Source organism: Leucoraja erinacea, chromosome 3 (genome assembly GCF_028641065.1).
Source record: "Leucoraja erinacea ecotype New England chromosome 3, Leri_hhj_1, whole genome shotgun sequence".
NCBI lineage: Eukaryota > Metazoa > Chordata > Chondrichthyes > Rajiformes > Rajidae > Leucoraja > Leucoraja erinaceus.
The window spans coordinates 55,232,976-55,254,933 of NC_073379.1; the positions used below are offsets into that span (position 1 = coordinate 55,232,976).

The 21,958-nt window shown below is 43.5% G+C and overlaps 1 protein-coding gene across 1 annotated transcript; it reads right to left on the reverse strand.

Annotated features, from left to right (window-relative positions):
* Positions 1-5,902: 5,902 nt before the first annotated feature.
* Positions 5,903-21,693, reverse strand: LOC129694140 (interleukin-8-like). The gene is made up of 4 exons (XM_055630860.1): positions 19,413-21,693; positions 18,138-18,273; positions 16,698-16,781; positions 5,903-6,083 (listed from the first exon to the last, which is right to left on the reverse strand). The coding sequence occupies exons 1-4, from the start codon at positions 19,474-19,476 to the stop codon at positions 5,903-5,905; spliced, it is 465 nt and encodes a 154-aa protein (XP_055486835.1). The 5' UTR covers positions 19,477-21,693.
* Between the last annotated feature and the right edge of the window lie 265 nt (positions 21,694-21,958).

A 21,958-nucleotide genomic window follows, 5' to 3' on the forward strand; every position in this document is an offset into this window, starting at 1 on the left:
ATGACCGACGTCGGAATTTAGTAGGTAGACAAAAATGCTGGCGAAAATCAGTAGGTGAGGCAGCATCTATGGAGTGAAGGAATAGGTGACGTTTCAGGTCGAGACCCTTCTTCAGACTGATGTGTGGGTGGGAGGAGGGGGGGGGGTGTGGGAAGAATAAAGGAAAGAGGCGGAGACAGTAGGCTGTGGAAGAACTGGGAAGGGGAGGGGAAGGAGGGAGAAAGCAAGGACTACCTGAAAATTGGAGAAGTCAATGTTCATACCGCTGGGGTGTAAACTACCCAAGCAAAATATGAGGTGCTGCTCCTTCAATTTGTGGTGGAGGCCCAGGACCGAAAGGTCGGATTCGGAATGGGAGGGCGAGTTGAAGTGCTGAGCCACCGGGAGTTCAGGTTGGTTAATGCGAACTGTGCGGAGGTGTTGGGCGAAACGATCGCCGAGCCTGCGCTTGGTCTCACCGAAGTTGGAGGAGGTGTAGATGGACCTTTGCCTCACCAGAAAGACTACTTAGATGGTGTCAAGGGGGGAGATGAAACGACAAGTGTAGCATTTCCTGTGGTTGAAAAGGAAAGTACCAGGGGAGGAGGTGGTTTGGTTGGGAAGGGACAAATTGACCAGGGAGTTATGGAGGGAGCGGTCTCTGTGGAAAGCCGAAAGAGGAGGAGATGGGAAGATGTGGCCAGTGGTGGTATCCCGTTGGAGGTGGCGAAAATGTCGGAGGATTATGTGTTGTATGTGACGGCTGGTAGGGTGGAAGGTGAGGACAAGGGGGATCACTGCCCTTGTTACTAGTGGGGGGATGGGGAGTGGGAGCGGAGCTGTGGGATATAGAAGAGATGCTGGTGAGAGCCTCATCTATAGTCGAAGAGGACATCTCCGAATGAGGACATCTCCGATGCCCTGGTTTGGAACACCTCATCCTGGGTGCAGATGCGGCGAAGATGGAGGAATTGGGAGTCGGGGATAGAGTCCTTACAGGAAACAGGGTGGGAAGAAGTGTAGTCCAGATAACCATGGTAGTCAGTGGGTTTGTAGTAGATGTCGGTCAGTAGTCTGTTACCTGCGATGGAGATAGTGAGGTCTAGAAATGGTAGGGAGATGTCGGAAGTGTTCCAGGTGAATTTGAGTGCCGGATGGAAGTTAGTGGTGAAATGGATGAAGTCAGTCAGTTGTGTGCGGGTGCAGGAGGTAGCACCAATGCAGTCGTCAAAGTAGCGGAGGTAGAGTTCGGGGATAGGGCCACGGTATGCCTCGAACAAGGATTGGAATTTAGTGACGCTTTGATGCCTTAGATGAACTATCTAAATCTGTTTAAAGTGACACATTGTCATCCAATGTCTAAATTTGTGATCCATGCATAAAGCATGGAGACCCTCACTCCAATTCTGAGGTTCGGTTTGATAAAATCCAGGCACAGTACCTATTCTCCTCACTTTCCACTCTCATTTTGACAACTTATGCTTGTTTGTGAGTTATGAATTACCAGACGAAGAATCAAATATTCTAGGTTGAGCCACAAAGATATTTGTACTTTCTGTGACCATGCCCCCAAAGAAGGAATAAAAACCTCCAGCAGCACCTGTTCACACGTGAAGGTCATTGAAGAGGATAGAGAATTCTGATTTAGTTGTGACAAAATAAAATTCCCCAAAAATATCTTATTTGGTCTTTCTAGCTCAATAGCCAAAGTGAGTCAAAGATATTTATAATTATGTCGCCAGTTAAATGAGTATTCCCTCTCTCTAATTACAGTGATGGGGAGTCAAAGTTGCTTAATACCTCAGGGTTCTGAAATAGACAGATGCAGTTGGCAATGGGGGTTGCTGTGAGGATTTTGTAAGGCATTACAAAATGATTGGAGTGAATAGGGAGCTGGGGTTGCCAACAGTTCTGCAGCAAAACGGATGATGCAACTGGGGTAATTACAGAGTGGTTCTCCTTGCTGTCTGCCAGAGACAATAGACAATAGACAATAGGTGCAGGAGTAGGCCATATGGCCCTTTGAGCCAGCACTGCCATTCAATGTGATCATGGCTGGTCATCCCCAATCAGTACCCTGTTCCTGCCTTCCCCCCATATGCCCTGACTGCTATTTTTAAGAGCCCCATCTAGCTCTCTCTTGAAAGCATTCAGAGAACCTGCCTCCACCACCCTCTGAGGCAGAGAATTCCACAGACTCACCACTCTCTGTGAGAAAAAGTGTTTCCACATCTCCGTGCTAAATGGCTTACTCCTTATTCGTAAACTGTGGCCCCTGGTTCTGGACTCCCCCAACATTGGGAACATGTTTCCCGCCTCTCGTGTGCCCAAATACTTAACAATCTTATATGTTTCAATGAGATAACCATATAACCATATAACCATATAACAATTACAGCACGGAAACAGGCCATCTCGACCCTTCTAGTCCGTGCCGAACACATAATCTCCCCTAGTCCCATATACCTGCGCTCAGACCATAACTCTCCATTCCCTTCCCATCCATATAACTATCCAATTTATTTTTAAATGATAAAAACGAACCTGCCTCAACCACCTTCACTGGAAGCTCATTCCACACAGCTACCACTCTCTGAGTAAAGAAGTTCCCCCTCATGTTACCCCTAAACTTCAGTCCCTTAATTCTCATGTCATGTCCCATTGTTTGAATCTTCCCTACTCTCAGTGGGAAAAGCTTTTTCCACGTCAACTCTGTCTATCCCTCTCATCATTTTAAAAACCTCTATCAAGTCCCCCCTTAACCTTCTGCACTCCAAAGAATAAAGCCCTAACTTGTTCAACCTTTCTCTGTAACTTAGTTGCTGAAACCCAGGCAACATTCTAGTAAAATTAAGATACCCTCTCATCCTTCTAAACTCCAGCGTGTACAAGCTCAGCTGCTCCATTCTCTCAGCATATGACTGTCCCGCCATCCCGGGAATAAACATTGTAAACCTACACTGCGATCCCTCAATAGCAAGAATGTCCTTCCTCAAATTAGGGGACCAAAACTGCACACAATACTTCAGGTGTGGTCTCATTAGGGCTCTGTACAACTGCAGAAGGACCTCTTTGCTCCGATATTCGATTCTTCTTGTTATAAAGGCCAACATGCCATTTGCTTTCTTCACTACCTGCTGTACCTGCATGCTTACTTTCATAGACTGATGCACAAGGACCCCCAGATCCCGTTGTACTTCCCCTTTTCCCAAATTGACGCCATTTAGATAGTAATCTGCCTTCCTGTTTTTGCTACCAAAGTGGATAACCTCATGTAGATTGATTATACATATTAACCAATCACACATAGTTAGCATCATTAACCCCACCCCGCTATAATGTTTATATTAACACTTGCTTCTGGCACTACTCAGTTTGAGCAGCAGTTGGCATGTTCTGACATCTAACCATCCTTCATGCTGTTAAAGTTTAAGTGCTGATTAAAGACGATTTTGGATCACATAACGTGTCTGGAGTTTGTCTACATGGTGTCAGCTCTGGTCTGATCCACACCTTCTGTATATCAGGTTTTTTTAATTTCCCTTTTGTGAGTTTTTATTTTGTTTGGTGATTGACTTCAGGAGGAGGAGAGAGGAACCTGCTCCTCTCTACATCAAAGGAGACATGGTGGGGAGAGTCACTAACTTTAAGTTCCTGGGTACATACATCTCCCAGGACCTCACATGGACAGTGAACACCATCACTCTCGTGAAGAAGTCACAGCAACGGCTATATTTTCTGAGGTCTCTGTGGAGAGCAAATGTTTCACAGCCACTGCTGCTGTCCTTCTACCAGTGCACCGTGGAAAGTATCCTCTCCTATGGCATCCTGGTGTGGTTTGCTAGCTGCATTGTGGCTGAAAGGATGGCACTACTGAGAATTATTAAAACAGCACAGAGCATCACAAATGCTCAACTACCCTCCCTGGATGACATTTACAGGGCCCGATGTTTACGCCGGGCCACAAACATCAAACAGGACACATCCCACCCTGCCAACCACCTTTTCACTCTGCTGCCCTCTGGGAGGCGATACAGGTCTCTGAAGGCCCGCACTTGTAGACTAATTAATAGTTTCTACCCACGTGCCATAAAATAACTAAACTCAAACAGATAACACTGCGGGCAACACAACACAATTTGTGGTGCAATATAATGCGCAATATTTTTTATATTTTTATTATCTATTTATTAATTTAATTTTATTAATTTATTTTACTGATCTTGCTGGTATATGAGAGTCAATGGTTGTTTGTGTTTTTGTTCCTTTAATCTTTTATCCCGTGTCTTCTATGTATACCACTGAAGGAGATGCAATGAAATTTTGTTGTACAGTTGTTGTGCAATGACAATAAACGCATTTGATTTGATTTGATTTGATTTGATTTTATGATGGCCACCTCCTGTCGAAAGCCTGCTCCACTTGTCTTTGATGCGGACATTGGTGAACGCTGGGCGATGTTTGAAGTTGATTACCGGCACTACATGAACATTGTACACCAAAATGAACCAGATGCTGTCAAAGCCTCCCTTCTACTTAATCTCGCGGGTCCAGGTGCCATTCAGCGATCCAGAACGTTGGATTTTCTTTGTAAACCTATTCATCTCTCCACCTCCTCTTCCTTTAAGGGGCATGGGATACTTGTGAAAACTGTACTGAGAACAACTTTTGGTGAACCTGATCGAATAACTTTGTAAATGGCTGATGTGATATGTCCTGAAGTTAGGTTAAAATTACTATTTGAATGTAAGGTGTTGTTTACAATATCAAATTGTGTTCATTATCAAATTTAGTTTTATTCTAAACTGACCTTGTAAGGAATCTGAACTAAAATATCTTGCTACACATTGAGATTACAGTGAACAGATGAAGGGTTAAGGGTGGGAAATATGGCAGACAACCAAAGCAAAAAAGATGCAAAACAAAAGCATAGAAACATAGAAAATAGGTGCAGGAGGAGGCCATTCGGCCCTTCGAGCTAGCACCACCATTCATTGTGATCATGGCTGATCATCCCCTATCAATAACCCGTGCCTGCCTTCTCCCCGCATCCCTTGATTCCACTAGCCCCTAAAGCTCTATCTAACTCTCTCTTAAATCCATCCAGAGATTGTAGTTATACAAGATGCATGATGCTTAAACATAGTAACCTGCTTTTTGTGAAGCCAATGTCCAGTGCGAGTCAGAGTGAGAGTGCGGAGCATACTTTCCAAGAGTGTAAGAAAGGGGTGAGCAATCCAGAAATAGGATCAATCTAATGTATAATCTCACTGGCGCCACACTGCTTTACATGCTAATTCTCCTGATGAATAAGACAAATTGAGTAAGAGCAATAGTGGAAATTACAGATTACTGATGACTCTAAGGAAAGTTTAAAACATTTGCTCTGCATTCATACTTCATTCTAGACGATGAGATGAAGATCAGGTTTAATTTAAGTGAAGTACAATTTGCTGTGTAATGACAACATTCTCTGACACAAAACAATTGAGAAATACGACTGAGACACATCTCACTGTCTGTGCTAATGTGGCAAGGGGCTTTGCAGTGGTGGATTTATAAAAGACCCATGACAAAGAGGATACTGTGCAATAGCACCTTTCCCTAACTAAGAATGGAGGAAATGTAGTCGGGCAACCATGCTGCTTTTGAAAGGCTTGTCCAAATAGTCTCACTCCACTATCATTCTTCTGTTTAGGTGTGATGATGGATTTGCAACTTTGAAACTTTGTTGCAATCTCACCATGTATCCCATTTCTGCAGGTGATTTTATCGGGCAAATATGGTGCCATGGAGGGAATTTATTGGGTCTTTCTTGTATGTAGTGCATTCTTCACTGCCATAGAGTGGATTGTGGGGAATATGGAAAGTATAGATCAACACTCCATCCCAAGGGTGAGTGTAGTGTTCTTCCATGCCTATTTTATTCATTGAATCGGGTCGGCGTTCCAAACCATGTATTGAGTTTTTCATCGTGGAAACTGTTGTCTGTCACAATGGACCCAAAAGTGTAACAATTTGTGTTTGTCTCCCATGGAATGTTGTTGTGTTTAATGGGGGACAAATACTCAACACCTTGACCTTTAACTGCATTTTTCATGACGCTGAAACATTAGGGAGAATGTAGTGTCAGTATGAGAAAAATCATCAATGAGCTACTGATGTTAATTTTCTGCCCTGCCTGTCTAAGTTTTCACCTCACTTAGCATTTAGGTTTTCATCAAATACATTAAATAACTTAAAATAGATAAAACAAAAATCTGCAGATGTTGGAAATCTGAAATAAAAATAATCAGCAAGTGAGTGTTACAGCGTTGACCTCCCAAAAGCAAATGGGCTATAGAGAAACGCATGTACAGGTGAACCACAGCAGGATGCGAAGGCAGAGGATTTCTTGAAATAGTAGGTAAATAGTTAAACCAGGGAAAGGGCCATTCTAACTTTGTATGGAGAAATGAATACATTTATTGGCCAAGTATGTACACATAAAAGGAATTTGCTCCGCTCGAAATAAGCTTGATCAGATGGTAAGAGTTTTAGTTGGAGAGCATTTTGGGAACTATGATCACAACACTATAAGTTTTCAGATAATTATGGATAAGAATAGTAAGATTAAACGAGAACTTATCAGTTTGAAGTTTGATCTTGATTTTATGAGGAGTTACGATGAGCGATTACGTGAAGAAGGGTCGTCCGTCTGCGTGCGCGTCAATCTTCAAAGCAGTGGTGTTAAATCACAGATAAAACGAAGACCTGAGAATAGTAAGATTGTAAAGAAACTAGAACTTCCATATGACCTTGATAGTATGAGGGTGGGAGTGGTGGGCACGTAATCGCTCATCGTAACTCTTCATAAAATCAAGATCAAACTTCAAACTGGTAAGTTCTCGTTTAATCTTACTATTTTACTTTGGAGTCACGTGAGTGACTACGTGAAGATTTCAAAGCTCTGTGATTTTACGCCGGTTACGAATCCAGGCGTCACACACTGAATGGATTGACCATGGATGAGTGTAATCATTAAAGCATTCAGACATTACGTAGTTAAGTAAAGACACTGATGCTTTAAATGAAAGAAAAGTTTAAAAAAAATAGTTACCCCTCCCAACCTTGGGGGGAAACCAGGGGACAGAACTTAAAATGGTACGTGCAAACACCCCCAGTCCGGTTATGGGTTTGTTATAAAACCGGTGGACCGTTATTTCATTCGTCCATCCTGCAGCCACTAGGATGTCGTCAAGGGGCATGTCCATAGCTCTTGCTGCCGACGTAGATGCAGCCCTGGTGGAGTGAGATTTAACGATATAAATGTTCACTCCTGCTACCGCCATTACCTCCTTTGACCATCTGGAGATGGTTTGAGTTGCCACCTTCTGGTGTGGTTTTTTTATGGCTGATGAGGACAGATTGTTCTGAGCCTCTGAGATTCTCCGTAACTCTCACATAGTGGTGTTAGTATGTTATCACACACACAACCGTTGGTCCTCTGAATATGCCAAGAACTGGATCTTCATCCCTGGCATTCCTGGCCTGCTCTGTTTTATCAGGTTCCTGATTACGAATGTTATGTTGTTCATATTGGTGGTCATGTAGTCCAACCGTAGTTTTTTGCAGTGGCTGGACTCTTTGTCAGCATACCACCTTCAGGGTTAGTTATAGGCGGTCCCCACTGTCAAAGTAGGGTTATTACCACGCTCACATCCCATGTGTCCATGTACCTTGGCCTTGGAGGTATTAAATTGTAAATTCCCTTCATGAATTTTGTTGTAAAGTGGTTTGTTCCTATCGACCCGTGCCCTGCGTCCAGCATCAGATAGGAGGAGAGTACACCTCTGGCACTATAGATAGCACTATAACTTTGTTTATAGTTATAGTACAGAGTTGATAGGAACTACAAGACATCTGTTATCCGAACTGTGTTGTATTTGTTCGGACAGTCCTATGCCTTGAAATGGCCTCCTCAGAATCTGCAGACCAACAAGTTAATACGTTCGTGTAGTGGATGATTGCTCCCTGTAACTGGGTTCACTAGGAGGTCCCTGCTCTTGGGTGCAGCCATAACTGGCTGGACTATAATTCCCAAATGTTTTGGGGAACCAGGCTTGAGTACGCCAATCTGGCACTACCAATATGTCTGTGGCTTAGTCTTGCTTGATTTTGGTCAAGCATCGGTTTGTGAGACAAATTGGCGGAAAGCATACATAAACACTCCTGGATCCAGATCGCAGGACACATATTTGGGTAACTGATGGTTTAGTCTAGATGCAAACAGATCAATATCGGGTATGCCAAATCGTGTAATTATATCGTTAAACACTGCCCGATTCAACATCCATTCTGTGTTGTTATTAAACATTCGTGATCCAGCATCTGTCACCGTGTTATATCTACCTCGTAGATAGACCGCTGTAACCCAAATATTCCTCTCAATACACCAGTGCCACATGAGGTTTGACAATCTGTCGCAAGATACAGATTTTACACCACCCTTGTGATTGATATATGCCACCGCTGTGGTGTTATCAATCTGAATTTGAACAAGCACAGGTTGCATGTTGCTACAGAAAACCTTGAGTCCATATAGTGCCCCCAACAATTCTAGGTAATTGATTCCATGTGTTGGGGAATTACAGACTCCTGCTCATTCTATCTGCCCCCACAGCTCTAGACTGTGTTTGTGGCTCCCCATCCTTAGCCGCTTGCATTGGTCTAAAGAACCACCGATGGCTTTTGAGCAAGATTTCCCTTGAGCTGTCTCACGTTCGTTATCCACCATAGTTATTCAACAATGGCCTCTGCTGGCAATCCATAGTTTTGCCAATTTGGCCTGCATGGAATCTGAGTGTTCGTTCTTTTGCTCGCTGTAAATTCTGGGAATGCAAAGGCCCGTACGTACTGCTGGAAATGCAGCTACTATTTGCCAATTACACTCGCTGTTTGCCTGATAGATGGCTAGTATTTGACTATCAGGTCATAGCAGGCTTACTTAAATCTTGTTGTTTGCCCCTAGGCAAAGTCACCAACATATTTACTGTGTTTGATAGTAAATCCTAGGTAATCAATTACCCTTGTAGGTGTCAATTTTGATTTAACTGGATGGATGAGGTAACCAAGTTTTTCAAACAGGGTTTTGGTTTGCTTTGACTGATGCTTCTGCCAATTCTTGGTGACTCCAAAATGAAAATGTCCTCCAAATATGCCATTACTATGTGGTTCTGAGACCTTTGTAGACCCAGAATTGGTTTCCGTAGTTTAGTCAATAGTCTAGGAGCTGATGTCAACCCATTTGGCAGAGCCATGCCATCCAGTTAAACTTCAAATATCTCCTGCTCTTAGTGAATAGACACCGAATAGTATGCATCTTTGAGGTCGATGCATGCCATGTGACCATTTTATAGGAAGCTGCTATAAAACAGTTGTTAGACCGTAACAAAAATTTACTGTTCTGAAAGTCTGTACTGCACATATGAGTTAAACCTGGATGAAGTGACATCCTCCATCTGTCACCTGAAATGTCCTGAAAAGCAATCCTGCCCATAATACTGGGCCTGCCTCGGAGACAACTCCGGTCCGAGTTCCAAGTCTGCTTGGAACCTATGTATGTTGTGCAGTAAAAATAATCACATGTTTTATCTGTTTTTTAAAACCAGATCTGAAATTCATGTTATTGTCATTTTGAACAAAAACACAAGAGTAAAAATTACCGACACGTAACTGGTCCACAATCCCTTGTTTCAGTAACCCCAGACCCACCTACCTCCATGGCTACTGGTGGTCTTGTGGTAAGCCCAAAGGCCCCTGATGCGGGTTCCTTTTCTCTCCTTGATTGGGAGTAGGACTGGTAGTGAGTGTGGATTCCATGTTTCTCCTGACCTCTGCTTGGGTCTTGGTCTGAAAACCTCATCATACTGAGCCTGCCTTGTAAGACAAAACTTGTAGCGTGCGGATATTCTGCCAACTGCTGGCTCTTGAGGTCATATGCATGTGCTTCAGTATGTTCATACTTAAAATTTGAGATCAGTTACCTACTGATCACTTGCACTCCCCTCTACTGAGAGTGAGATTTGAAGGCAACCCCGAAAACTGCTGCTGCCGCAGGCCCCTGAGGATACCTGCGCTGACATGGCCCCTCCAGCTTTGGGTCAGACTGAAACTGACCATGGATGCTCCTCTCCTCAGAGCAGGAGACATTTGTGCTGCCCTGAAACAGGTGCCGCTGCCTGCGGGTTCTCCATAATACCCGGGCTGATATCTCCCTCCTTTGGGGTATATATCATTGTGGAGCACCTCTCCATCAGGTGCTCCATGTGGGTTTTGAACGTTTAAAAACGTTACCCATGAAGGAGGTTATCCTCTCCATCCGGGATCTTCCTGGCCCGACTTGTTTGCGGGCTTTCTCCTTGCGCTCCCTTCCTCAGAGCGAGAGATCAAATAGTGGCTAACCCTCCAATTGGGTTTGCCTAGGTACTCCTGGCCCGTTTTGTTTTGCCCATGTGTGAGGCTGCTGGCACGGCCTGCTGTAGAGGCCCGTGCTGATATTGCTCCCTCCTTCAGAGCAGATCATTGTTGGAGCAACTTCTCCATAAGTTGCTCCATGTGGGAGAGTCGTCCTCAGACGCTCTCTGTTGAGGGAGGGTATCCCTCTTCCCCGGACTCATCTGAGTCAACGGGTTTGTCAGACTTGCGGGTGGTTTTTACGTCCCACAGGACCACCATGGAGCTCCTCCTCCTGCCCCAAGTCTTCTCCTGCCGGCTGCTGCCGGTGGTAATGTCAGGAACAAGACCGTTGCCCGCTACTGGGAATGCTGCGGTCTTCGGCAGCCGACTCCCCCGCGGACCGTCTCCTCGATATCTGGGCTCTGAAACTACAAAAAGCTTCAAGCCCGAAAGAATGCAGGTAAGTAGTTCAACTTTCCTTACCTGCCCATCCCGACGGCTGGGAGGACGCAGTGCCTCTGCCAGTCCATTGTGCGCGTTGCGTTCAGACATAAATGACGCGCACGCAGACGGACGGCCCTTCTTCACGTAGTCACTCACGTGACTCCAAAGTAAAATCAGATTGGACCTCAGGGAAATTGGGGGAAGGCTAATTGCAACGCCATTAGGCATGAGTAGGGGAAAGTAGATTTGGGAGCAGCTGTTATTGGGTAAGTCCAGATGAGATGTGTAACTCATTTAAAGGCAAGATGGTCATAATTCAGGGCCAACATGTTCCTGAGGGAAGAAAGACAAGGATGGCAAGGGAATGATGGATGATAAGATATGTTGTAAATGTAGTCAAGAAGTAAAAATAAGCATATATGTTTATAAGGTAAAATTGGATAGGGCCCTCAAAGACTATAAAGGAAGCAGGAAAGGACAGGGAAATAGAGCATCTAAAAGGGGCTTTGAAGTGCCCTTAGTGAGTAGCTATAAGGAGAATCCCAAGGTATTTTATACAAACATTAAAAACCAGGGAGTAGCTTGGGAAAGGTAGAACCATTCAAGGGAAAAGGAGGAATTTGTGCCCAAAGTCAGATGATTTAGAGATTAAATGAGTACTTTGCATTAGTATTTACCAATTATTTGGTGAATATAGATGTCACCAGGGCATGATGGGGGATCTATCCCAGGTGATTAAGGGAGGCAAAAGAGGAGATTGCTGGGGCTTTGACTAATTCTCTGGCAGGGAGTAAATCGATACACATTTAGATTTATTAGAATGTTGCCTGGGTTTCAGCAACTAAGTTACAGAGAAAGGTTGAACAAGTTAGGGCTTTATTCTTTGGAGCACAGAAGGTTAAGGGGGGACTTGATAGAGGTTTTTAAAATGATGAGAGGGATAGACAGAGTTGACGTGGAAAAGCTTTTCCCTATGAGAGTAGGGAAGATTCAAACAAGGGGGGACATATGACGAGATTAATGTAAAAATAGGGACTGAAGTTTATTGTTTGGGGTAACCTGGGGAGGCGGAACTTCTTTACTCAGAGAGTGGTGGCTGTGTGGAATGAGCTTCCAGTGAAGGTGGTGGAGGCAGGTTCGTTTTTATCATTTAAAAATAAATTGGATAGTTATATGGACGGGAAAGGAATGGAAGGTTATGGTCTGAGCACAGGTGTATGGGACTAGGGGAGAATACGTGTTTGGCACGGACTAGAAGGGTCGAGATGGCCTGTTTCCGTGCTGTAATTGTTATATGGTTATATGGTTATATGTGCAGGAAAATTAGATTCATTTAATTTGGCACCGTAGGACCACCAGGGGCGCCGGGGCAATGGCTGCCCTGCTGGCAGTCTGTGCGTTTTTTCATTCTTTTTGTTATTTTTTAGTGTTAAAAATTTGTTTTAATGTTCTTCAGTTTGATTTTGTGTGGGGAAGGGGATCGGGGGAAACTTTTTTTTCAAGGTCTTACCTTCCCGGAGATGTGATTAATTTTTGGAGCACATTCTCCGGGCGCTCTGTGGCCTTCCATCGATGGAGCTGGAAGCCTCCTCGGACTGTCGTGAGCCTCACCGCAGGGTGTGGCCTTAACATCGGAGCTGATCCCTTGCCTGGGATCGCTCCCACCGCGACCACCGCAGAATCAACATCAAGGGCTCGCAGTCTCGGGTGAGGTCGAGTCGGGAGCTACAAAGTCGCGGAAGGTTCAACCAGCCCCGACGCGAGGTTCGATCGCTGGCGCAGGGGAGCTGACATCTCCCCCGATGCAGGAGCTTGATCGCCTCGATGTGGAGGTGCCCGAACACCGCCGGCTACGGGAGTCAAGGTCATCCCATCAACGGGGGCTCGAGGCCCATGACCGAGGAAGAACAGAAGGAAGAGAATTGAACTTTATTTCGCCTTCCATCACAGTGAGGAATGTTCACGAGTCACTGTGGTGGATATTCATGTTAAAATGTGTTTTTGAGTGTTCTGGTGCTTTTTATTGTATGACTGACCAGGCCAATGAAATTCCTCGTTCAAGAAGGAACTGCAGATGCTGGAAAATCGAAGGTAGACAAACGTGCTGCAGAAACTCAGCGGGTGCGGCAGCATCTATGGAGTGAAAGAAATAGGCAAAGTTTCGGGCCGAAGCCCTTCTTCAGACAGAATAAAATTCCTCGTATGTTGCAAAACATACTTGCCGAATAAAGTCTGATTCTGATTCTGATTCTGATCACAGGCATGGTGGGCTGAAGTGCCTGTTACTGTGTTATGCTGTTTTATATTCTGGTTATCATCAACAAATGCTTTTTCTTCATGCTATCACACAAATACCTCATAGAGTCTGATCCTGGACTGCTTGCTGTTTGTCATTTGCCTCCTGCTCTTTGAACAGCGTCTGAAAGCAATGTCAAATTTCACATTTCACAAGTCACGCAAACTCGTCTCAATTCTTGTAGTCAAAAAATAATTTTGTTCAAAATAGACTTTATTCAGAGTAAAAAATATGTACAATACAGGAACTGTGCAAAAATTCTTCCGACATTCTCAAAGGCTATAGTCAATGCATATTCAATGCATCGTAATATAGTGTTTACATAATTTTGCCCCACACCCTTGCCACTCATATGGCCCCCCTTGGGTGAATTCCCATCCCTCATTTGAGGGGTGTCTCCATTACACCCTGTCCCCCAATGTCCAGCAGCGGAAGGACCCTAGACCCGTGATCCCCCATGGAGCCTTGGTGTTGGTTGCATTAAGCTTCAGTGCGTTCCTCAGCACATACTCCTGTCGTCTGGAGCAGGCCAGTCGGCAACATTCCCCGACAGTGAGAGGTCAACAATGTTCGGGCTTTCACTGAGTTGATGACCTTCCAGCAGCACTCGACAAGGGGACATGACTTGAGAATTAAGGGACAGAAGTTTAGGGGTAACATGAGGGGGAACTTCTTTACTCAGAGAGTGGTAGCTGTGTGGAATGAGCTTCCAGTGAAGGTGGTGGAGGCAGGTTCGTTTTTATCATTTAAAAATAAATTGGATAGTTATATGGGCGGGAAAGGAATGGAGGGTTATGGTCTGAGTGCAGGTATATGGGACTAGGGGAGAATACGTGTTCGGCACGGACTAGAAGGGTCGAGATGGCCTGTTTCCGTGCTGTAATTGTTATATGGTTATGTGGTTATGGACATCCGTCTCAGAATGTGTCCCTGTGAACTCTGTTACGGAGCTGTTCAGAATAAACCGTGTCCGAACCCCTGCAAACTTCCCCAGACTCTCTTTACAAATCCACACTCTGCGAAGAGGTGGACAACCATCTCCTCTCCATCGCAGTCGTCCTGAGGGCAGCGTGCGCTGGTAGTGAGGTTCCGATGATGCAGGAAGGATCTGTGGGAGGGCTACCCTTATCGCCAGCCAAGCCAGGTCTTGGTGCTTGTTAGTGAGTTCTGGCGATGAGGCATTTCGCCAGACAAGCTGGACAGTCTGGTCTGTGAACCACCCTACAGGAACCATGGAGTCATTTCCCTGCAGTGCCTGCAGAACGTTCCCTGCTGACCGCTGCCTGATAGACTTGTGGTCAAAGCTGTTGGTCCGGATGAACCTTTCCACGAACGATAGATGGTGCGACAATGGCCAGCTGACTGGCACATTGTGTGGTAGCTGCACCAGGCCCATCCTTCGCAACACCAGGGACAGGTAGAAACTCAGAAGGTAGTGACACTTGGTGCCCAAGTGCCTTGGTTCTACACTTCACTGTTGCAGCCACACAGGAGAGTGGCCATCAGGGTGAGGGCGACATTGGGCACACATTTGCCCCCATTTTCTCACGACTTGTGCCTTGTTGCCCATCGGACCAACTCAATCTTTGACCCCCAGAAGTCGGACCGGGTGATCGCTGTGGCATAGGAGCAGAGGTCAGGCCGTACTGGTGCCAAGTGCAGCAATCCCAAATGCACATCACACCTGATGACTCAATGCTTGTAGTCATTCCCAGGCAAATGCATTCTCAATGTTGATCGAGTTTGGAAAGCTAAATGGAACTCGCAAGGGGGTCACAAATGAAACCTTACTTGTGAGTTCCATTTGATACATTCTCTGGTAGCAAAGTATTGCAGCTGAGAGTGAAGAAGGGCAGTTATGTGAAGGCTTTCTACACGTGATGTCCTCATACTGCTCTACAAGCACCTTCATACCTGTGGGCCGTGAATTTCCCTAATTGTTAAAGTTCTGACAGGCCATTATCCTTTTGATCTTTTTGCTGAACTGCTGTACAGCAGATATCCATGATGTGATTTATGTGTGTTATGTCCCTGAAGTGAGTTGGGAAGGTCCAGCATATAACTTTACTAGAATTTACCTTTGCTTAATTTTCCCAATCACATCGCAGAGTGAATAGTCTTTTCAAACTGTTGTATACACTGATTTCAGAGAAAAGTCTCATGGGGTGAAAAAGTGGGCCAGGGTGTCAGTATCACCAGGTAAGCACCTCCATGACAAGTCAGAGTGCATCTTTAATTTGTTTCGAGTGTGCTATGTTAGTGTCACTAGTAGGGATCCATGAATAGAAGCGGGCATTATCATTAAAAATAGAAAATATGGCAGAATAAATAAAATATAAAATAGTTATATTTAAAATATTTTATTTTCTCATAATTTAAAGTGATTGCTATCATCATATTATGTAACAACAAATAATTAAGAACAGAGATAAGCATGAATTATACAAAGGTAAATAATGCAATAAAATAATAAATACACATTGAATTACATATTTTTAAATATTCTTAAATAGCATAAAATTAATCAGTACATTCCTACACAATGCTGTTGAATGTGACTCAAGTTCTGTTGAGTAGATCATTTAGATTAAGTGTTTGCCAACATGGTAACAGCTATTGTTTGTTCATTTAAGCAGTAGAAGCAAAATGGCATCAAGCATCTCTGTGCAAAATTGCTGAAACATTTTTTTGAAATAACCAGAGTTTGTTAATATGTACTAATTAATTTCACTTGGCTCTTTCCTGGGAATTGCTGTAAATTTGTGGCGTTAAAATGAAAAGTTTTAGCTCACTGCAGTTTGCCAAGTGAACACATTGCTTGTAATTATGGGGAATAGTTGAAATATAATAATAAAAATATTGTGAGCCCTTGTTATTGCCAACACTTGTGTTGAATTGCCTCATTACTTAAAGCAATTGAGAGCACTTCGACTGAGTATACCATGTTGCTCCCATGCTTTCTTTAAACATGCAAAATTCGATAGCAAAATGTATTCACAAACAATGTCTTACAACATGTTGCAAATTAAAATAATGACAAGCAGTTATGTAAGAGCTGCAGTAGCTATCCTATAACCCCGTTCACCAGTTCCCCCCACACTACCAAGCCCACACAATACAAATATTCAAGTGTCCAGGGGGAGGGGAGTTGGAGACAGGTGGGATTCAGGTTGTTCGGCAGGCTGGTGAAACACGAGAACCATGAGCCCCAACAATTACACCACAGAATGCAGATAAATCACATGCAGTGCTTGACCCGTCACATCAAGAAATGAACTACTTGGTTCTTTTTCACGAGCTTTGAAATTTTCAAGAGCATTTCTGAATTGAATGTTGATCAGCCTGGTAAAACCGCAACAGGCAAAGGCACCATGTGGTTATCAGGTTGAGAATGAGCTGGGTTTTATTTGTTTATCCAATTCTATAAAAAAAAAAGAATATGTTAGTAACACCGAGATACTGATTTTAAATTTAAGGATGGTTAAAATATAGACATCATATGCATTGTTTTCCTTGTAAAAAATAATTAACAATTTTTTACCATTGTGCAATCTTGTTTAGCATTTTCTTCACCCACTTTGACTCTGGATTCAAACATATTTTCCTTCCAAGTATAAGAGTAGCACTGAAATAAATAAAAGGTGTTAGTTTTTACTCACAGTTTTTCAGATCGAAAAATATGCAGCAAATGTAATTGAATCTATTTTCTTTTTGTCCCCAAGTGCAATGAAATCAATGGGGCACCGTACAATTGGCAGCCTCAACAACAGTTTTTTTTATAGTGCGTTTTGAAAATTTGCTTTAATGTTCTCTGGGTTTTGTTTTATGTGGGGGGGGGGGGGGGGGGGGTTCGAGTGAAACTTTTTTTTCAGTCTCTCAACCTGGGATTACTTTCTGGGTCGTGCCTCCGGTCACTCTGCAGCCGAACATTTTGGAGCTGAAGGCCTCGCTCGGGACTGACTGGGCCCCACCACGGAGCATGGACTTTGGGGCTGATCCCTTGCCTGGGATCAATGCTCCAACCGCGGCCTGTGGACTTTACCATCGAGAGCCCGCAGTCTGGGGAGAGACCATGGATGTCGGGAGCTCCAACGACGCAGAAGGTTCGACAAGCCCCGACCTAGGGTCCGATCGCTCGGTGCGGGGGAGCTGAGATCCCCCGATGCAGGAGCTTGATCGCCCGGCCTTGGAGGGCCCGAACACCGCGGCTACGTGAGTCAAGATCGTCCCGTCAACCGAATGCTCAAGGACAAAGAAGGGAGCGCAGAAGGTTAAAGGGGGACTTGATAGAGGTCTTTAAAATGATGAGAGGGATAGACAGAGTTGATGTGGATCAGCTTTTCCCTTTGAGAATAGGGAAGATTCAAACAAGAGGACATGACTTCAGAATTAAGGGACAGAAGTTTAGGGGTAATATGAGGGGGAACTTCTTTACGCAGAGAGTGGTAGCGGTGTGGAATGAGCTTCCAGTGGAAGTGGTGGAGGCAGGTTCGTTGGTATCATTTAAAAATAAATTGGATAGGCATATGGATGAGAAGGGAATGGAGGGTTATGGTATGAGTGCAGGCAGGTGGGACTAAGGAAAAACGTTGTTCAGCACGGACTTGTAGGGCCGAGATGGCCTGTTTCCGTGCTGTAATTGTTATACGGTTATATGGTTATATGGAAGAGATTGAACTTTTTTTTCGCCTTCTATCACTGTGAGGAATGTGGAGGAGTCACCGTGGTGGATGTCTATGTTAAAATGTATTTTGTTTGTTCTGTTGCTTTTTATTTGTATGACTGACTTGACAAATTAAATTCCTCATATGTTGCAAAACATACTTGGCTAATAAAGTATTATTGTATTGTATTGTATTGAAATATCCCACCACTACATTAAATCTTACTGCATACTGAAAGTGTCCATTAATGTTTAAACTGAGAATCAGATTATCATTCTAGCACTCAAGCAAATGTTATTTCTGATGAAGTTACTCACATGATTTCAGTGTTCTCGCAATGTGGCCCAGAAGGGAAGATTTCTAACTTCTTCATGTACTTTGGGTGGATAAAGATAGATGATGTATTGATGCAACGGCAGCGCAGATCAATCTTCAGATTTCCAATGGCTCGAGCTGAACAAACACAAATTTGAAATGTTAAGATTCGGTTTCTATTTCACAATAGCATTTTTGTTTGTTGGTGTCTTTATCGCTTCATACATTTAAATATTCTAGTCCATGTTTTTGACTAGCTGATAATGTATAACATGCTCAACAGATTAAGTGAAAGCCTGACCACAATCTTCCTGAATGGCACAGTATGTTTAAGAGCACATGTACTTATTTTCTTTATTTGTGGCAGTAGCAACATAGAAAGAGATGCAACTCTTGTACCTGCTGGAGCAGCAGTCACAAGGTGCCCCACTCAGTAGTTATAACGTTGCATGACCTTAAGCTGCAGTATAAATGCCGCTGATACTAACAAAGTTCTTAGGTTTTTTTATGGCAGATTTTTTTCACCAATGGAACGACACACTAAGCACGGCTATTTCCAATTCCCCAGAACTGAAACAAACAGCAGCAAGGAACATTACTTGCAAAAATGTACGGATAGAATTGTCAAAACTGTAAGAGAAAATACTTGCAAGGAGCGTGTTGCTCTTGAGCATAGTTACGCCAGCCTTATCTGATCAAAAAATGTAGAATATAATAATTACAATTAAAATTAGTGTATTATCAACTACCATTGGTTTTCCAGGAAATTAGTTGTAGAATGTTTCTATATATTTACACCAAGAAATTTGTATCAGACATTAATTTCTTTGTTCTGATTTGCCTGAGAATAAAATTCATAACACTGACATGATGAGATATGAATCATATTTTGTATTATTAATTTAGAGATACAGTCGGGGAACAGGCCCTTCAACCCACCAATTCCCTGCTGAGCATTGATTACCTGTTCACACTAGTTCTATGTTATCCCACCTTCTCATCCACTCTCTACACACAATTTTTTTTCACCTACAATTCTGTACATCTTTGGCATGTGGACGGAAACTGAAGCACCCTGAGGAAACCCATGCGTTCACAGGAAGAACATGGAAATTCCACACAGGCTGCACCTGTGGTCAGGATTAAACCCAAGTCTCTGGTGTTGCGAGACAGCAGCTCTACCATCATATTACATCAAAATGATTTCTCCGACAGGATGTATTTCTCAGTTAATTAATAAAATGATCATAATACTATGAGCACAATAATTCTCTTACCATCTGTCAAAAGACCAGAGAGCACCAGCACGGCCACGATGGTGAAGGTGTATCTGCAGCTCATCTTTCCTTCTTTAGCTCTTAATTATTTCAGTTCAGTCAAGATTCTGCTTCTTCACCACCAAGCCACTGGTTTTATAGGCTGGATATGAACTAGTTTAGTAATCTAGTAATTTCCATGTTGGCATCTGCCCAAAAGGGACGGTACAAAGTAAATTGAAGACTTCTGATTGGCTCCAAAACAAACGTAACATTTTCGATTGATTTATGTTTAGTTTATTCAGGCTGACCAGTAAAAAATATCAAAACCTCACAAAACTTCAAGGCAAGAACTGACAGAAATTATTGTGTTGTTGAACAAGAATATTACTTAATTCGACCATCAATGCTGAAATTGAGGGCTTACATTTATATAAATGTATATATATGACACCAGTCCAACTATCATTGCATTGATCCAAGATGTAATCTAACCTGTTTTGTCACATATACTGTTATGGATTATGGTTGTGTCACAATTATTAATTAGTTGCTTCACTACATGTCTACATTAGTCAATTTCTTGTAAATTTGATCACGGTGAGATAGTGACTGTAATGTTTAAGGAGCTTCAGGAAGCTCGATATGAACACAGACCATATTGGAGTAATGTGCCCCCATGTTCTGTAACCTGAACAAGGACGTGAAAATTAAATAAAACTCCAGATGGTGGAATATAAAACAAAAACAGAAAATCCTGAAATACTGAGTGGGTCAGTCATCAGCTGGGGGATTAGATCTGGTGACAACATTTCAGACTGGAGACTGATGAAGGGTCTCTGACCTGACACTTTGACTCAATTTCTCTTCCTTCAGATGTGGCCTGACCTGCTGAGTATCTCCAGCACTTCATGTTGCTGTGATTTCAGTCTGTTCTCCTTCAGCTTGTATTTTGCTCCATGGATCATGAACATTGATGACAGTCAATGGCCCAACTGTTCAGCTACACATATCTATTTCATGCAGAGACCTAGGATTATAAATGAACACTGTGTATCCATGAATTTCCATTGCCTGGTGTTGCATGACCATACTCTGGGCAGAACTCCCAATTTCTACATATCCCCAGATGTCAGTGATGAAGACAATTCTGGGATTAACTGGGCACCAATGGTCACCATTGCTCTTGTTAGCATTTTGTTTCAGATTTAGTTCATTTATCAAATTCGAGATCCCTTATTATCATGCAGGAATTGCAATGCTCAGTGCGTCCCTCACTAGCCCGGCTGACATGTTATGGAACCAATCCTGGTATAAAATTGAAGAGTATGTCAGAAGCAAAGAGAGATATCCCTAAGGAAGAGGTGCTAACCTGATGCAGTAACATCACAGGACTCCATGCCAGCTGATAATCAGAGGCAGAACATTATGGACAAAACCAACTAATCTCACAAAATATCTAACCCAGTTATAAATGGTGTTGGATAATTTAAACAGGAACACGAGGAAGAGGCTATTCCATGAATATTTCAATTCTCTAGATGAAGAGTTGGCACATCTTCACCCAGATGGACCACGTGAATCATCCATATCAGCCTCTTCAATGGTCTGAGGCCATCTCATTCATTCAACACAATACTGGGAGGATGGGTGAGATTTCTGGACATTGCAAATACTATGTGTTTTGACACATCTTGGCTGCAACACTTGTGCTTCAGAACCAGGTTGTACCTTAAGCCAAGCTGTTCTCCTGTACTTACTAGAATCTATCTGGCAATACGAAAAATCGTCCAATATGGTCAGTTAACAAACTCCCAGTGATCAACAAACAATGGCTGTCAGCAGTGCTATCAATTTGATTTCAGTTCCATGTCTCAGAGTCATATAACATGGATACAGGGCATTCAGCCCACCAAGTTTGTGATATTAAGTACCCATGTACACTTGTGCTTCACTGATCCAATTTTATACTTCTCACATTCCCATCGGCTCCACATTCAACTACACAGCCAGAGGTACGATTGGATACAATACAATACGATACGATACGACATGATAAAACTTTATTCATCCCGGGAGGGAAATTGGTCTGCCAACAGTTGCAACCTGGGTAGCTGCGCGGGCCGATCCACCTGCTGACCAACCATGCTGCCGACCAGAATGGGTCCCGGTAAACCCGACTCGCCGGAGAAGCCGGGCGGCAAAGCCTGTCAGGGCCGAAGGAGTGACGACGATGAGGAGAGCATCAGCGGGGGCCATTGGAGACTTGGCGGCGGCAGCGAGTGCCTTGGCGGAAGACGATAAAAGAGTTCATTGCTTCATGCTGCACGGTCTGCTGATGAATGTCTTCAACAACTACACATTTCCCAACCATTGGGGTATTTATCTTGATGCCCATTAACTTTAGTTTTGCGAGTGCTTTTAGCGCTTCAAATGCTGCGTTAACATCAAGGGCAGGTGGGAATATAACCCTTTGTAGGCCTTAGTGGCTGAGCAAGAGTGTAAAAAAAACAGAGGTCTGCAGGATGTTGTATGCTCAGGTAGATGAATCTGAATAACAGTGTATT